Below are 18,336 nucleotides of genomic sequence, written 5' to 3'. Positions count from 1 at the left end.
CTCACACAACTATAAGCAGCAGTGGATTGCGCCTATCAACTACCTATGCAACTCGGCACTGCTTGAGGAGCTGACTAGCCTGAAGATAGAAATACAAGCCTGACTTACCTCAGAGAAATACCCCAAAGGAATAGGCAGCCCCCCACATATAATGACTGTTAGCAAGATGAAAAGACAAACGTAGGAATGAAATAGATTCAGCAAAGTGAGGCCCGATATTCTAGACAGAGCGAGGATAGCAAAGAGAACTATGCAGTCTACAAAAAACCCTAAAACGAAAACCACGCAAAGGGGCAAAAAGACCCACCGTGCCGAACTAACAGCACGGCGGTGCACCCCTTTGCTTCTCAGAGCTTCCAGCAAAAGTTAATAGCAAGCTGGACAGAAAAAACAGAAAACAAACTAGAAGCACTTATCTAGCAGAGCAGCAGGCCCAAGGAAAGATGCAGTAGCTCAGATCCAACACTGGAACATTGACAAGGAGCAAGGAAGACAGACTCAGGTGGAGCTAAATAGCAAGGCAGCCAACGAGCTCACCAAAACACCTGAGGGAGGAAGCCCAGAGACTGCAATACCACTTGTGACCACAGAAGTGAACTCAGCCACAGAATTCACAACAGTACCCCCCCCTTGAGGAACCCTCACCAGAACCCCCAGGCCGACCAGGATGAGCCACATGAAAGGCACGAACAAGATCTGGGGCATGGACATCAGAGGCAAAAACCCAGGAATTATCTTCCTGAGCATAACCCTTCCATTTGACCAGATACTGGAGTTTCCGTCTAGAGACACGAGAATCCAAAATCTTCTCCACAATATACTCCAATTCCCCCTCCACCAAAACAGGGGCAGGAGGCTCCACAGATGGAACCATAGGTGCCACGTATCTCCTCAACAACGACCTATGGAATACATTATGTATGGAAAAGGAGTCTGGGAGGGTCAGACGAAAAGACACCGGATTGAGAATCTCAGAAATCCTATACGGACCAATAAAACGAGGTTTAAATTTAGGAGAGGAAACCTTCATAGGTATATGACGAGAAGATAACCAAACCAGATCCCCAACACGAAGTCGGGGTCCCACACGGCGTCTGCGATTAGCGAAAAGCTGAGCCTTCTCCTGGGACAAGGTCAAATTGTCCACTACCTGAGTCCAGATCTGCTGCAACCTGTCCACCACATAATCCACACCAGGACAGTCCGAAGACTCAACCTGTCCTGAAGAGAAACGAGGATGGAACCCAGAATTGCAGAAAAATGGAGAGACCAAGGTAGCCGAGCTGGCCCGATTATTAAGGGCGAACTCAGCCAACGGCAAAAATGACACCCAATCATCCTGGTCAGCGGAAACAAAACATCTCAGATATGTTTCCAAGGTCTGATTGGTTCGTTCGGTCTGGCCATTAGTCTGGGGATGGAAGGCCGAGGAAAAAGATAGGTCAATGCCCATCCTACCACAAAAGGCTCGCCAGAACCTCGAGACAAACTGGGAACCTCTGTCAGAAACAATATTCTCAGGAATGCCATGTAAACGAACCACATGCTGGAAGAACAAAGGCACCAAATCAGAGGAGGAAGGCAATTTAACCAAGGGCACCAGATGGACCATTTTAGAAAAGCGATCACAGACCACCCAAATGACCGACATTTTTTGAGAAACGGGAAGGTCAGAAATGAAATCCATCGAAATATGTGTCCAAGGCCTCTTCGGGACCGGCAAGGGCAAAAGCAACCCACTGGCACGTGAACAGCAGGGCTTAGCCCTAGCACAAATTCCACAGGACTGCACAAAAGCACGCACATCCCGTGACAGAGATGGCCACCAGAAGGATCTAGCAACCAACTCCCTGGTACCAAAGATTCCTGGATGACCGGCCAGCACCGAACAATGAAGTTCAGAGATAACTTTACTAGTCCACCTATCAGGGACGAACAGTTTCTCGGCCGGACAACGATCAGGTTTATTAGCCTGAAATTTCTGCAACACTCTCCGCAAATCAGGGGAGATGGCAGACACAATGACTCCTTCCTTGAGGATACTCGCCGGCTCAGATAACCCCGGAGAGTCGGGCACAAAACTCCTAGACAGAGCATCCGCCTTCACATTTTTAGAGCCCGGAAGGTATGAAATCACAAAATCAAAACGAGCAAAAAATAACGACCAACGGGCCTGTCTAGGATTCAAGCGCTTGGCAGACTCAAGATAAGTAAGGTTCTTATGATCAGTCAAAACCACCACGCGATGCTTAGCACCCTCAAGCCAATGACGCCACTCCTCGAATGCCCACTTCATGGCCAGCAACTCTCGGTTGCCCACATCATAATTACGCTCAGCAGCAGAAAATTTCCTGGAAAAGAAAGCACATGGTTTGAACACTGAGCAACCAGAACCTCTCTGTGACAAAACCGCCCCTGCACCAATCTCAGAAGCATCAACCTCGACCTGGAACGGAAGAGAAACATCAGGTTGACACAAAAACAACGCTTCAACTCCTGAAAAGCTTCCACGGCAGCAGAAGACCAATTAACCAAATCAGCACCCTTCTTGGTCAAATCGGTCAATGGTCTGGCAATGCTAGAAAAATTACAGATGAAGCGACGATAAAAATTAGCAAAGCCCAGGAATTTCTGCAGACTTTTTAGAGATGTCGGCTGAGTCCAATCCTGGATGGCCTGAACCTTAACCGGATCCATCTCGATAGTAGAAGGGGAAAAGATGAACCCCAAAAATGAAACTTTCTGCACACCGAAGAGACACTTTGATCCCTTCACGAACAAGGAATTAGCACGCAGTACCTGGAAAACCATTCTGACTTGCTTCACATGAGACTCCCAATCATCTGAGAAGATCAAAATGTCATCCAAGTAAACAATCAAGAATTTATCCAGATACTCACGGAAAATGTCATGCATAAAAGACTGAAAAACAGATGGAGCATTGGCAAGTCCGAACGGCATCACCAGATACTCAAAATGACCCTCGGGCGTATTAAATGCCGTTTTCCATTCATCTCCCTGCCTGATTCTCACCAGATTATACGCACCACGAAGATCAATCTTAGTAAACCAACTAGCCCCCTTAATCCGAGCAAACAAGTCAGAAATCAATGGCAAGGGATACTGAAACTTAACAGTGATCTTATTAAGAAGGCGGTAATCAATACACGGTCTTAGCGAACCATCCTTCTTGGCTACAAAAAAGAACCCTGCTCCCAATGGTGACGACGATGGGCGAATATGTCCCTTCTCCAGGGACTCCTTCACATAACTGCGCATAGCGGTGTGTTCAGGTACGGACAAATTAAATAAACGACCCTTAGGGAATTTACTACCAGGAATCAAATCGATAGCACAATCACAATTCCTATGCGGAGGTAGGGCATCAGACTTGGACTCTTCAAATACATCCTGAAAGTCCGACAAGAACTCTGGGATGTCAGAAGGAATGGATGACGAAATAGACAAAAATGGAACATCACCATGTACTCCCTGACAACCCCAGCTGGTTACCGACATAGAGTTCCAATCCAATACTGGATTATGGGTTTGTAGCCATGGCAACCCCAACACGACCACATCATGCAAATTATGCAGTACCAAAAAGCGAATAACTTCCTGATGTGCAGGAGCCATGCACATGGTCAGCTGGGCCCAGTACTGAGGCTTATTCTTGGCCAAAGGTGTAGCATCAATTCCTCTCAACGGAATAGGACACCGCCCACTTCAAATGACTGTTAGCAAGATGAAAAGACAAACGTAGGAATGAAATAGATTCAGCAAAGTGAGGCCCGATATTCTAGACAGAGCGAGGATAGCAAAGAGAACTATGCAGTCTACAAAAAACCCTAAAACGAAAACCACGCAAAGGGGCAAAAAGACCCACCGTGCCGAACTAACAGCACGGCGGTGCACCCCTTTGCTTCTCAGAGCTTCCAGCAAAAGTTAATAGCAAGCTGGACAGAAAAAACAGAAAACAAACTAGAAGCACTTATCTAGCAGAGCAGCAGGCCCAAGGAAAGATGCAGTAGCTCAGATCCAACACTGGAACATTGACAAGGAGCAAGGAAGACAGACTCAGGTGGAGCTAAATAGCAAGGCAGCCAACGAGCTCACCAAAACACCTGAGGGAGGAAGCCCAGAGACTGCAATACCACTTGTGACCACAGAAGTGAACTCAGCCACAGAATTCACAACAGCGTCCGCCCCGATTGATCTGGGGTCCCGGGACCGGGCCACAAACTGAGGCACCTTGGCATTGAACCAGGAAGCCAATCAAGTCTACGTCTGGAGTACCCCAACTAAGGCAGATTTGTTTGAATATGTCCTGATGGAGACACCACTCTCCTGAGGCAAGACCTTGCCAGCTGAGGTAGTCCACGGCCCAATTCTCCACTCCTGGAATGTGAACGGCCGATATGACCGAGAGGTTGTTTTCGGCCCAGCGAAGGATGTGCTCTACCTCGCGCATTGCAGCTCTGCTGCGGGTGCCCCCCTGATGATTTATATAAGCCACAGCCGTGGCATTGTCCGACTGGATACGGATGGGGCGGCCTGCTAGGAGATGATGGAACCGCTTTAGGGACAGCCGAATCGCACGTATCTCCAGGATGTTGATTGGAAGGCAAGACTCGTGATGAGTTCAGGTTCCCTGCGCAGAGTGATGGCAAAAGACCGCTCCCCAGCTGAGGAGGCTGGCGTCGGTGGTGACTACCAACCAATGGACTGGGAGGAAGGACCTCCCTTGGAGAAGAGAGGATTGGAGCATCCACCATTGGAGTGTCTGCTTGACCCGAGGAGAGAGAGAGGACACAGTCGGTTGAGGGAAAAAGGACTCCCTTCCCATGCGTCCAGCAGAGCGTGCTGGAGGGGACAGGTTTAGTTGTGGAAATGGAATCGCCTTCTACCCGAGAATCCTCATGCCGAAACGGATGGAACAGGGAAGGGGGGCTGAAGAAGCTTCCAGACACCCTGTTGAAGAGCCAGGACCTTGTCCCGAGGAAGAAGCACCAACCCTAGGGAGTCGTCCAGGGTCATGCCCAGGAAGGAGATCCGTTGAGCCGGAAAAGTTGATGACTTTTTAAAAATTGATCAACCTGCCCAGCTGAGAAAAAGTATCTAAGGAAATGTGGACGCACTCCTCGCAGGCTCAGAAGGATGGGCCTTTGACCAGTAGGTTGTCTAGCTGGGAAGCACGACTAGACCCCGAGAATGCAGAATGGCCATGACGGCCGCCATGACCTTTGTGAAAACTCTGGGGGCGGTGGCGAGGCCGAAAGACAAGGCTCTGAACTGAAAATGTTCCTGTCCGACGGCGAAGCGAAGAAACCTTTGGTGAGGTGGGAAGACTGGTATGTGGAGGTACGCATCCCGGATGTCGATGGATGCTAAAAATTTGCCTTGTTCCATCGAGGCAATGACGGAACGGAGGGATTCCATCCTGAAATGACGGACTTTGACAAATCTGTTCAAGAACTTTAGGTCCAGGATTGGCCTGACTGTTCCATCCTTTTTGGGGACCATAAACAGATTTTAATAAAACACGCGGAACCTTTCGTCCTCTGGGACAGGGACAATCACTCCGTCATGGCAAAGCGACTCGATGGCTTGGGAGAAAGCCCCAGCGCGCATTCCCGGTTCGGGAGGGCGAGTAGGGATGGAAGGAAGAAAAAAAAAAAAGATTTTGTAACCAGAGGACACCAGATCCCTGACCCACGCGTCGTGAACGACTGCGAGCTAGACATGACGAAACAAAAGAAGGCGTCCGCCTACTTTGCCGGTGTCGTCCGGACGAGGTTGCGCGTCATTTAGAATAAGATGGTTGGGGTCTAGATCCCCTGGACCTAGACTGTGTGGAGCGGCCCCTCCAGGAATGGTTAGGCCTGTATGAAGTCTGAGGGCTTTTGTCTCTGCCAGCGCGACGTCCCGACCCAGGGGAACTGGCCGAGGAATGTCATGTGTAAGTTCCACGAAAGGACCGAAAACGAGCCTGCGGCTGTCGTCGGAACGGTTGTCTGAATCTCTGTTGGGGAAGGGAAGTACTTTTTTCCCCCTGTAGCATTTGAAATCAGCTTGTCCAGCATTTCACCAAATAGACAGCCACTGAGATATGGCAGAGACGTGAGGGACTTTTTAGATGCGGAGTCCGCACGCTAGTCCCTCAAGCACAGTGCTCTCCTAATCGCCACAACGTTTGAAGCCGTAAGTGCAGAGCAGTTCGCCGCATCCAGGGAAGCGTTAACCAAGTAATCGCCAGTTAAGGAAATTTTATTTGCTAGCTCTGCTATGTCAGAAGGAAGATCACTGTTCTGTAAGGCCTTATGCAGAGAGTCTGCCCAATAAGTCACGGCTTTAGCTACCCAGATAGCCGCGAAGGAGGGAAAGAGTGCCAAGCCTGAAGCCTCAAAAACTGAACGGGCGAGACTGTCAACGAGGCGATCTGTGGGATTTTTTTTTTTTTTAAATTCGTTTATTGATTTCAGGAAAGATCATACACATTTTGCTCGTATTCATCATTTTCCATTAATTACAGGAAATTACCATACATAGCCATGTATAAGATATTATAAAAATAATAAATTGTGCATGTTGATCATTAATGCCTTATTTTAAACTTTAACTGTAACTACATTAACTTCTAATAAAGTCTTTAATACAAACGTAGTGCCGCTTACAAAGAATATTTCTAAATACATCCCGCTCTGTTGGTAAATAATGTCTAGAGAGTCATACACCCTTTTCTTATGCGTATACTGAGTCCTTTTAACTTATACAGTGTGATAGGATGAATTCCATCTTCCCCATATCTTCTCAAATTTAGTTGGACAACCCCTATTCTGATAAAGCGTCCGCTCATACGGAATAATTGAATTTATTAAGTCAACCCATGCTCTAAGAGATGGACCAGAGCCTCCCATCCAACGCAGCGCCAACACCTTTCGTGCCATGAACAGTGACTCCCTCAGGAATATTCCTGTGTGGTGATCCCAAGCCTCCGCCTCCCATACTCCAAACAAACATACCAGTGGCTCAAGTGGAACAGGGATCGACACTAAAGATGTCAATAGTGCTGTCACTTCTCTCCAATATTGAAAAATAACAGGACACTTCCATATCATATGGATAAAATCTGCGTCACTAGAGTGACATCTCAAGCAGTCTGATGAATGAAGACGGCCCATTTTAAAAAGACGAGTCGGGGTCAAATAAGATTGATAGATTATATATAATTGGATCATCTTATTATTGATTGATGGGGAGACCTTAGTTGGAGATTCCAAGATTTCATCCCATTCTTCTCCTAGTGTATCCGGAAGAAGTCTCCCCCACTTTCCCTTAATTGAATCTGTAACAGATACTTCGCCTATGGATATTAGGTAGGTGTATAAAGAGGAAATGAGTCCCTGAGGGCCCTGTGAATTAAGAATTCCTATTAACGGCAGAGTTGAAATAGCTCGACCCGCACCCGTATTTCGTACATGTGATTGGAAGGCAGATCTTAGTTGCAGGTAGCGGAAAAATTGAGACTTCGGTATATTATGAGTATTTTGTAATTGTTCAAAAGAAACAAAAACCCCCTGGCTATGTATATCGCTCACCGTAAGGACACCACACGATATCCAAAATTCAGTAGATGGGTGGCCCAATAATCCCGGAAAGTAACCATTATTCCATAACGGCATTTCGGCTGCTATATCTACATATTGTGTCACTTTTTTAATTTGTCTCCATACTGATCGTGCCAGGCGAAGCAAAGGAAGCAAACGAGGGACAGCAATTTTCTCCATCTCTAGAAAACCCAGCGGGCAATCAACTTTAGCTGAATGTAATATATGACTTTCAGAGTTGGGGAGAGACCTCCCGGGCATCCACTCACTTATCATTTTGGCCTGTCCAGCAAGGTAATACAGATAGAAGTCCGGCAAAGCCGCCCCGCCCCCCCGCTTAGGTCTCTGCAGGGTGGATAATTTAAGTTTAGGCCTAGCCTTCCCCCATATGAAGGATGTAGTAAGGGAGTTTAGGGTTGCAAAGAAAGATTTAGGTATTGAAACGGCACTATGTTGAAAACAATAGCTCAATTTTGGGAGTAAAATCATTTTGATCAGATTAATACGACCAGCCACCGATAGCGGGAGCTTATCCCAGGTAGCATATTTAAATTTAACCACGTCAATTAGTGGATATATATTGAGATGTAGATCAAGGTGACTGCGCTGAGTCATATGCATCCCGAGATACTTAAAATTGGAGACAATGGGCAATAGCGAGAGGGTTTCAAGGTTTGGCATTGGGGTATGGGAGAGAGGCATCAAAGCAGACTTATCCCAGTTTATATATAGGCCAGAAAACTTGCTAAATTTATCAATCATCGTTATTACTTTTGGTAATGTATCCTCCGTCTGGTCCATAAACACCACCATATCATCAGCATATAGACCTATAGTGTCCACCCGATCAGCAATATGTATCCCTTTAATATCTACAGAAGACCTCATCCGTATTGCCAAGGCTTCTATTGCCAAGGCAAATAAGGCTGGGGAGAGAGGGCATCCCTGGCGAGTTCCCCTATGCAAAGAAAATGGCGCAGACACAGAGCCGTTTACCACCATTCGCGCCCCCGGTTTCGCATATAGTGTACCTATCCCTCTCAGAAATTTATTCCCAAACCCATATTTCCGTAGACATGCAATTAAAAAAGACCACTCAAGGGAATCAAAAGCCTTGGCTGCGTCCAGCGAAGCCAATGCCCACTTATTGTCTGGTTCTAGTGTACTATATTGAATAACCGATTGCACCCGTCTGATATTAATAGAGGTGTTTTTCCCAGGCATAAAACCAGTTTGATCTGGGTGTATGAGATCCAATATGATCGTATTCAGTCTGGTAGCTAGAATTTTCGTAAAAATCTTATAGTCAACATTCACCAAAGAAATTGGTCTATATGATCCACAATCTAGAGGATCCTTCCCTTCCTTCCTGAGCACGACAATACTAGCATCATAAAATGTTTCAGGTACAGATTCACCCTCCCATATTCCCCTAAGTACCTTTAGCAATATAGGTGCCAATTTATCACGGTATTTCCTGTAAAATTCAATGGGGAACCCATCAGGTCCCGGGGCCTTCCCAGTAGCCATATCCGCTATTGCATGTTCTACCTCTTCCAGGGTGAATTCAGCCTCCATAAGGGCTCGTTGAGATGGGCTTAGTAAGGGGAATGTTATATCTGATAGATAATCCAAACATTCATCAATATCAAAACCACTTTTAGATTTGTATAATGAAATGTAGTAATCGTAAAAGCTCTGAAGTATTTTATCAGTAGAGGATACCAACGAGCCATCAGACGCTCGGATCTGCAATATTGTGTTGGAGGTGTTATGTTGGCGCACCAAAAAGGCCAGGAGTGTACTGGCTTGATTGCCTAGCTCAAAATAGGACTGCCGAGTGAAAAATAGTTTGCGTTTTGACTTAGCGTCTGCATGTTGGGTATATAGTCTCTGGGAAGTAAGCCATTCAATTCTATTGCTGCTGGACTGATTAGCTATATAAGTGGCCTCTGAGTCTTTTAATCTTTGCTCTATCTCCTCATCCTCCCTCGCCGTTACCCTCTTGATGTAGGAAATAGTTGAGGACAAGCACCCTCTCAGGTATGCCTTCAGGGTATCCCAAAATAGACCAGAGTTTTGGAGTTCCGAATGTGTTAGAGTAAAATCATTCAACTGATCAACCGTCCTATCACTAGAGTCTATCAATTTCAACCAGAAGGGATTCAGTTTCCAGAACCCACCACTATTATCGGATTTCTCATATTTAAGTTTAAGAATAATTGGACTATGGTCTGAGATCCCCCGATTACCATGTTCAATGCTATCCACCCGTAATGCCAACTCACCCGACCCAAATATATAGTCTATTCTAGATAGAGATTGTCTAGTTGACGAGTGGCAGGTGTACCCTCTAACTTCCGGATGATTTATTCTCCATAAATCTAACCACCCGCTCCCGTTCATAAACAATGCTAATTGAGAGGGTTGTTGAGGTAAAGCGTCCCCTGATGTTACGTCATCCAGTCTCAATCTATCCATGGATTGATTCATAACTAAGTTAAAGTCCCCCATACAAATAACTTTGGCTTCCGGATATTTTAAGGAAAAGCCTAGAGCCATACGGAGGATTGACACATTGGCAGGAGGAGGATTATAGATGCACAACAACACATACTCTCGTGAATTAATAAATGCATGCACAAAAACGAAGCGGCCCTCTGGATCACGTCTCGCCTCCCTGGCCTCCCACCTGACCTCCTTGTGTATCAGTAGAGAAACCCCTCTAGAGTAGCTAGTGTGGAATGTGTGCAAGGACCATTGTACCCACGGTTTCTGCATACATCGAACTGTGTCCCTTGTTAAATGTGTCTCTATTAGTGCCACAACATGAGGGTGATATTTTTTTATCTGCGAGAATACCTTAATTTTCTTTCGTGGGGTCTTTATACCTCGTATGTTCCAGGTCATACATATAATTTCAGCCCCCATGTTCACTCTTAAAGGGAAAGTGAATGCATATCATTACTATTCGGGTGTAGTTCAGCGGCATCGCACAGAGCAAAGAGTCAGCATTAGCGGCAACCATACCTAGTAAACAATCTAATCTAATACATAAAACCAAACTGAACAAAACTTGAACAATAGGGGAGTATATTTCCATACTCCCACAGTCAAATTGAAAAAGGGATACCCTCACTGGATTCAGTGTCCGGTATTGTTGACATTCCCTGCACCCAAACAAAGAGCTCTATCTATACTGCCATTAGTCAGGGAGTCCAGGTTAGGAGTTTTCCGCATTTGACCCCACACGGGACCGCAGCCACTCGATCGCCTCCGCTGGGTCTGTGAAAAATAAGGAGGAGCCCTTATAAGCAATACGGAGCCGGGCCGGATAAAGCATAGAGTAGACGATGTTCCTCTTTCTAAGTTGCTTCTTGACATCCATAAATCGTGCCCGCTGCTTTTGAAGCTCCATGGAAAAATCTGGAAAGATCGAAATGGTAGCATTATCGAATTTAATGAGGCCCTTCTGTCGCGCCAAGCGGAGGATGGCGTCTCTGTCTCTACAATTAAGGAGACGCGCCAGAAAGGGTCGCGGAGGGGCTCCAGGAGGGAGAGGTCTCGTCGGGACCCTGTGGGCCCTCTCCACCGAAAATGTCGAGGAGAATCCATCTCCCAATGTAGACTTAAGCCATTCCTCCAGAAATTGCTCAGGCTGCTGGCCCTCTGACCGCTCCGGGAGACCTATGATACGGATATTATTGCGGCGCAGTCTATTTTCTAAGTCGTCTGCCTTTTGCTTCCAGGCATTCACGGATCCAGCAGCTTTATTCAGTTTAGCTTCCATAGGGGTGATAGTGTCCTCTATATGAGACACCCTCGTTTCAACCTCTGAGATGCGCCCTCTCATAGCCTGCATGTCATGTCTCAGGCGCCCCACCTCGGTATGTACATCCTCTATTTTCTCCGTGAGAGATGATCTAGTGAGAGATATAGCTTGCATCAACTGCTCTGATGCCTGTTTAAGAGTCAGTTCATCCTCTCCTCTCTCCTCATTACCATCAGAGGGGCGACCTTTACGCTGAGATGGTGCGGGGTTATTTCTAAGACTGCGCACATTATCAGGGGGATCATCCTTGGCATATTTTTTTAATTTTTCAGCAGCTGCAGCTCCTCTAGGGTGCTGCATGGTGAGTGTTTACAAGAAGATTATGCAAAGCGACCTCAGGTGCAATTATGGGGAAGCTCAAAGTCACTTGTAGCACGCAGGCCGTGTAATTTCACAGTTACCCCCGGGGAAGCAGCTAAAAAGGGGTTAATCCCTGTAGTATTATGTCACTGGTGGGGAAAATGTCCACCCGACAGGGGGGCACAGGTCCCGCTTTTTCAGGGCACACACTGTACCACCCCTACTTCTTCAGGCGCCCATTCACCGCCCAGCGCCGCTGATGTGGTTAAAAGCGCAACTCCCTATCTGCCAGGGTGTGCGCTATATTAATGGCCGCTGCCCCAGGCACTTTCCAGCACCTATCAGTCCTCACCGCTTCTGCCTGCAAGCTTCCCGCCTCTCTCTCCAGCACCATCCACCGCCGTTACTTCTGAGGTGAGAGGAACCCAACAGAGAGCAGCGCTGTGATTCATGCGCCCTCCCTGCTCACACATGTAGGTGTCCCGCCGCTCTCACCAGCGCGGTCAGCCGCCGCCGCCTCCGGGATAACAGGGGGGTTCAGCTCCAGTAGTTGGCAGCACCGCGTCCTGTGCTCCCTGGCGCGTGCTCAGAAAATGGCCGCCGTCACCTGCGGGGATCTCCTGCCCGCTCCGGTTCCCGCGGCTCCCGACTCCACGGAGCTCTGCAGCGGTCTCCCAGAAGATCCAGGGGACTCTCTGGTATGTAGGGCTCAGGTTTGGGTTGGTACCGCTAGGTCCCGCTCAGTATTTATGGCAGATATGCCTCAGGATGTACGGAGCTCTCCTAAGATGCTTCCGTCTTCTTCGGCTACATAGCCACGCCCCCGATCTGTGGGATTTTTGATAGAAGATCCGTCCGGCATGGATAGAAGGGTTTTAGAGGACAAACGTGAAACAGGAGGATCCACAGGAGGGGATTCTGTCCATTGTTTGCGGAGATCAGGAGAAAAATGATATTTGGACTCCAGAAATCTCTGGCCCTGAAAGAGTTTGTCTGGACGCTCCCTATGTCGCTGGACTATGTCCTGGAACTCCGGATGATTGGCAAACACTCTATGAGTACGTTTGGTCCTTTTGAAGAACACCGAATTATCCTTACTGGAGGTCGCCGGTTTCTCATCAACCTGAAGGGACTGGTTGACGGCCTCAATGGGTCTATCTATAGAGCTCTGAAAACCTGGCGACTCCAGATCTAGAGGGTCATCAGACTCGGGTTCAGAGTCCTGGTCGGAAGAGGTGCCTGGGGAGCGAGAGCGGGAATCGGAGCTAACGGACGCCGAGGCACCAGAGAGCCTGGGGGCAAGCTACGGACGCGCTTCCTAGATGGCCGCCTGTGCTTAGAATGAGAGCGGCCCCTGCAGGCTGAAGATTCCGCAGCTGTAAGGGAACTTTCCTGAATAGGCGGTTAGTGGTCCTGCTCATGGTTGGATCCTGGAGGGACTCGATAGCTTTAGTCAAAGAAGCCATAGACTGCAAAAGTGACAGAGCCCACTCAGGGGGACTGGTCACCGTGGGCTCATAGTAACATAGTTAATAAGGCCGAAAAAAGACATTTGTCCATCCAGTTCAGCCTATATTCCATCATAATAAATCCCCAGATCTACGTCCTTCTACAGAACCTAATAATTGTATATAGTAACATAGTGAAAAATTAACTTTCATTGCTGGGGTTCGAACTCACAGCTCTCTGTTTGCAAGCCTGCACACCTTACCACTGTACTATACACTGTTGTCTCGTTTGCGGTGGGGGGCTCCTGAGCGCATTTAGGGTCACAAGCATTACAGAGCGGAGCAGTATGCCCGCTTGGTAGCGCAGCCTGACAGGAGATGCAAGAAGTGAAGAACACCGTATGTGTTTTTGCAGACTTTTTGGAGGGTTTAGGGACAGACATGTTGTACTGCTAACCTCCGTGCAGGGCTGACGTGGGGCATTTATATGCAGCTAAAAAAGCGGAGCACTCTGTGTGCAGGAGGAGGAGGGCCTGTGTTAGTGTGCAGCGCACCTACCCAGGTCCTGTCGCAGAGCTGTGACTGGGGAGAAGGTGCAGCCGGAGTCCAGAAGGTTTCCTCGCGTCAAAGATGGCCGCCGAGAGTGTGCGAGAAGCGGTAAAGCGGTGGGCGGGGCCCCGCGTGTGACGCATGCTGTGGGTGTAGACGCGGCCTAGGTGGAACAGAAGCCGGGGACTAAATTAGCGGTGCCTGGCCGCAAGATGCGCCGGGCCCACGGTACGCTTTGGAGCCCCCCACCCCTACTAGACTCACCGCTTATGGTCCTTTCAGGCGAGGTATGAGGGGAGGTGCAGTCATCCTCGATCCGCTGCCCTTTTGATGAGGAGGTGGAGAGGGACTGAGGAGCTCCATGCAGCACCGCTGTTCTTCAGTGGTGGTGCAGAGGGAGGGCGGCCGGACTGTGCTCATGGGAAGGTGGCCTCTGTGTATCCTAAGGGTTCGCTCCCCTAGGATTTCACAGGGCTAGTCCACGGCCGAACATCCCACGTCGCAGGAGAGGGTACGGGAAGTAAACTCGCCGGTTGATGTTTGGGTGAGATCGGCCCCCTTAAAAGGGTCCGTCGCCCCATCATCCTCTTGCGCAAAGTTAAAAACAAAGTTAAAAATGGAGAAAAACAGATGCAGTGTGCCTCCTACGGACACTAAGCAAGAACTGCCATTAGCCGGAGCCAGTGGGGGGTGTATACTGCAGGGGAGGAGCTAACCTTTTTTTTTGTATTTACTTAGCGTCAGCCTCCTAGGGGCAGCAGCATACACCCACGGTCCTGTGTCCCTCAATATGGTGATGGAGAAAACACGGATTGCAATGAAACTGAGGCACACAGCCGAGTAAATGACACATCCTTGGTATCGAGGTCTCTTGCCTTATATAATTCTGCTCTTAGATTAAATAGCAAAAATCTGCTGACAGATTCTCTTTAAAGGGACACTGTCACCTGGATTTGGAGGGAACAATCTTCAGCCATGGAGGCGGGGTTTTGATTCACCCTTTCCTTACCCGCTGGCTGCATGCTGGCTGCAATATTGGATTGAAGTTCATTCTCTGTCCCCCACAGTACACGCCTGCACAAGGTAAGATTGCCTTGTGCAGGCGTGTACTACGGAGGACAGAGAATGAACTTCAATCCAATATTGCAGCCAGCGGGTAAGGAAAGGGTGAATCAAAACCCCCAAAACCCCGCCTCCATGGCTGAAGATTGTTCCCTCCAAAATCAGGTGACAGTGTCCCTTTAATCATAGACCCAAATTAAAATCATTCCCTAAATTACACTCTAAACAAAATGTTTACAGAGTCCAACACAAGCAATCATTACCTGACACAAAATTGTCCTTAAAATATTCAAGGTGATCCTGTGATTATTGTAGGTGGCTTTTGGGAAGGATCCCAGGGACCTTCTACTGATGAGGATACAGACATTTTCCACCGTCCCCGACCTGGAGTATAACGTTCCGCGCGTCCTTTGTGGCCCTGCGCTGGGGATGACGCTGCAGTCCGGGCTCAATATGTCTAAGTAAATTGTATTAATAAAGTTATATAATAGCAACAAAAGGTCAAGGAGACGGCTAAGGACACAAAGTATCAGGTTAGCAAGAATGTGACAAGTGATTATAGAATGACACATCACTGCTACAAAACTGCTGTACGATCCCCATCCCTTTAAAGGGAACCTGTCACCCCGAAAATCGCGGGTGAGGTAAGCCCACCGGCATCAGGGGCTTATCTGCAGCATTCTGTAAGAGGGCAGAGCAAAGTACGCCTGCGCCAGAGCCATGGCTGAAGATCAGAAGAGGACGTCTTGTAAAGAAGATGGGAGGCGCCGCAGCGGACCGGAGACGCCCATCTGACCTGACCAGCAGCGGGACCGCCCCTGGGTGAGTATAATCTAACGTCTTTTTCTCCTCTTTCAGGTAACATCAGGGGCTTATCTACAGCATTACAGAATGCTGTAGATAAGCCCCTGATGCCGGTGGGCTTACCTCACCTGCGATTTTCGGGGTGACAGGTTCCCTTTAAATCAATTATTTTGTCTTGGCTTTGTTTTTGCTTGATTTCTAAGATGCTTTATTTTTTTCTGTAGCTTGCTGTAGCACAATTTTCTTCAACTGGGCTAAAATAAAAAAAAAAGTTTTGATTCATTAAACAATTTTCAACTTTTTTTTTTTTTTTTTACTGGCGTAAAACAGCCTGAAATGTTGCAACATAGTTTCACAGGAAGAAAAGACAGAACGAAAAGGTTTACATTTCCTAATGATTTCAGTCCCGATTCATCACTTGTGTTCTATAAGTCTCTCTTTTTTTTTTTTAACACCAAATTCTTCAGAATGGCGCGAATGGTTCATACATGTAAGCCCGCAAGGGCAGGGTCCTCGCCCCTCTGTATCAGTCCGTCATTGTTAGTTTGTTTACTGTATGTGATATTTGTAACTTGTATGTAACCCCTTCTCATGTACAGCACCATGGAATCAATGGTGCTATATAAATAAATAATAATAATAACAATAATAATAATAATAAATACATTTTGTGCAAAGTAAAAAAAAAAAAACACTTTATTATTGCATTTTCCCCATTTTTTCTCTTTCAATTAGTTACTCTTTGATTTGCAAGCAATTCACAACCAATTTTTGCCTTTTTAAAACTTTTCTTCTTTAGATTTCTGATTTTTACATCAATGAGTTTTTTTTTTTTCAAGAAGGCAACGAGCGATTCTTCAAATTTACTTATGTCTCTGCTCGGAGGTTTTTGATTTTTGGAGGCATCATTTTTTGCAACATTTAGGATATGTGCACATGATGCGGATCCGCAGCAGTTTCCCATGCGTTTACAGTTCAATGTAAACCTATGGGAAACCAAAAACGCTGTGCACATGCTGCGGAATAAACCTCGCGAACATGCAGCGGTTTACATTCCGCAGCATGTCACTTCTTTCGGCAGATTCCGCAGCGGTTTTACAACTGCCCCTATGGAAAACCGCAGTGAAAACCGCAGAAAAAAACGCGGTAAATCCGCAGCGGTTTTCCACTGCGGATTTATCAAATCTGCTGCAGAAAAATCCGCAGGGTACCATTATATGTGTGCACATAGCCTTAGTAAAATGTGGGTCAAAGACTAAAATAAGGAGCAGATTTTATATTGCACAGAATTCATGAACCGTTTTCAAGAATTTGGCTCAAAAGACATCAACAAAAGCCACAAGACAAAAAAAAAAAAAAGAGATACAAATAAAGACAGCAATAATGAGTTGGGGCCTCAGCAATGGTCGTTCACCGATTTTGCGCCTTGTTGGGACTTAAAGTTACAACTTTTCCAAAATTTCAGATGTGCATGAAATCACTCCGGAGGGGGAACTGAGGCAGATTTGTGACTTTTAGAAAAGTAGAAGCAGAAATCAAGGGAAAACATCTGGAAAAATACCTAAACTCTGCAGACAATGGCGAGAAAAAAAAGATAAAATTTTACACATAATGGACCTTAAAAAAATGGCAAAAATGGAAAGATGAACATAGTGCAATAAAGGCAGAAAATACAAAAAAAAAAAAATGGTGCAAATGCAAGAATGAATGGGGCCCTTAGTATTAGTATTTTACAGGTTAACTCCATTTTCCTACGTCGTATGCTTGCACCATAAAGTGCACCAGATAGCAGTAACAATAGCTCACACACTCACTCGCGTATCCTTCCACTAATTAACTCATTAATACACAGAAACTGCACATAACAGGGAGTCATTACTGACAGGCAGGGTTACTCACTTCTTGCCATCCCCACACACCATTTAAATGGTTGCAGCAAAACGAACAGAAAGCAGCGACAGGCTGTTAATCATGGTTTCCTGGTGTTCAGTCGGTTCTGGGTTTTGTAGTCTTTTCTGCCGTGTTGCCCGTAGAACAAATAAGACAATAAACTACACTGTCCAGCATGCACTGCAGCGTGCTGTAGCTGCGGAGAGATTTGAGGGACGGACACTTCCGCAGAGTATATAAGGAGATGGCAGCAGCTAGAAGCTGCCGGGTTCAGGGCTGCTCTGCTGCAGATGGCTGAGGTGACTAGAAATCACGGTTTTTGTGGTTGTCAGCCTGCAGTGGATTGTGAATGTATAACAGTTAAATATTATATGAAATAAAATGTAGAAAATTTTACTGAGGAAATTAAAAATCCCCGGTATCCTATATTTACACACATGTAGGGATATAGTCATTATCTATCGATCTATGTGTGTGTGTGTATATATATATATATATATATATGTATACTACATAGCTATAAGTGTGTGTGTATACTGTATATATGTATACTACATAGCCATATGTGTGTGTATATATATATATGTATACTACATAGCTATATGTGTGTGTGTATACTGTATATATGTATACTACATAGCCATGTGTGTGTATATATATGTATATCACATAGCTATATGTGTGTGTATATATATGTATATCACATAGCTATATGTGTGTGTGTATACTGTATATATGTATACTACATAGCTATATGTGTGTGTGTATATATATATGTATATCACATAGCTATATGTGTGTGTGTATATATATATGTATATCACATAGCTATATGTGTGTGTAT

The 18,336-nt window shown here is 46.4% G+C and overlaps 1 protein-coding gene across 1 annotated transcript in view; it reads right to left on the bottom strand.

Annotated features, from left to right (window-relative positions):
- DCAF17 (DDB1 and CUL4 associated factor 17) overlaps positions 1-17,590 on the bottom strand; it is a 52,821-nt gene extending 35,231 nt beyond the window's left edge. The window contains exons 1-2 of the mRNA XM_069733130.1: positions 17,502-17,590; positions 15,062-15,255 (exon numbers count right to left, since the gene is read on the bottom strand). Of these exons, the coding sequence (XP_069589231.1) occupies positions 15,062-15,255; positions 17,502-17,511 (204 nt within the window). The 5' untranslated portion in view covers positions 17,512-17,590. The remainder of the gene's footprint in view (positions 1-15,061; positions 15,256-17,501) is intronic.
- Between the last annotated feature and the right edge of the window lie 746 nt (positions 17,591-18,336).

The sequence above is a fragment of the Ranitomeya imitator genome, chromosome 7, assembly GCF_032444005.1.
Source record: "Ranitomeya imitator isolate aRanImi1 chromosome 7, aRanImi1.pri, whole genome shotgun sequence".
NCBI lineage: Eukaryota > Metazoa > Chordata > Amphibia > Anura > Dendrobatidae > Ranitomeya > Ranitomeya imitator.
Note: the sequence above shows the minus strand (reverse complement) of the source record. Positions and strands in the feature narration are given on the sequence as shown.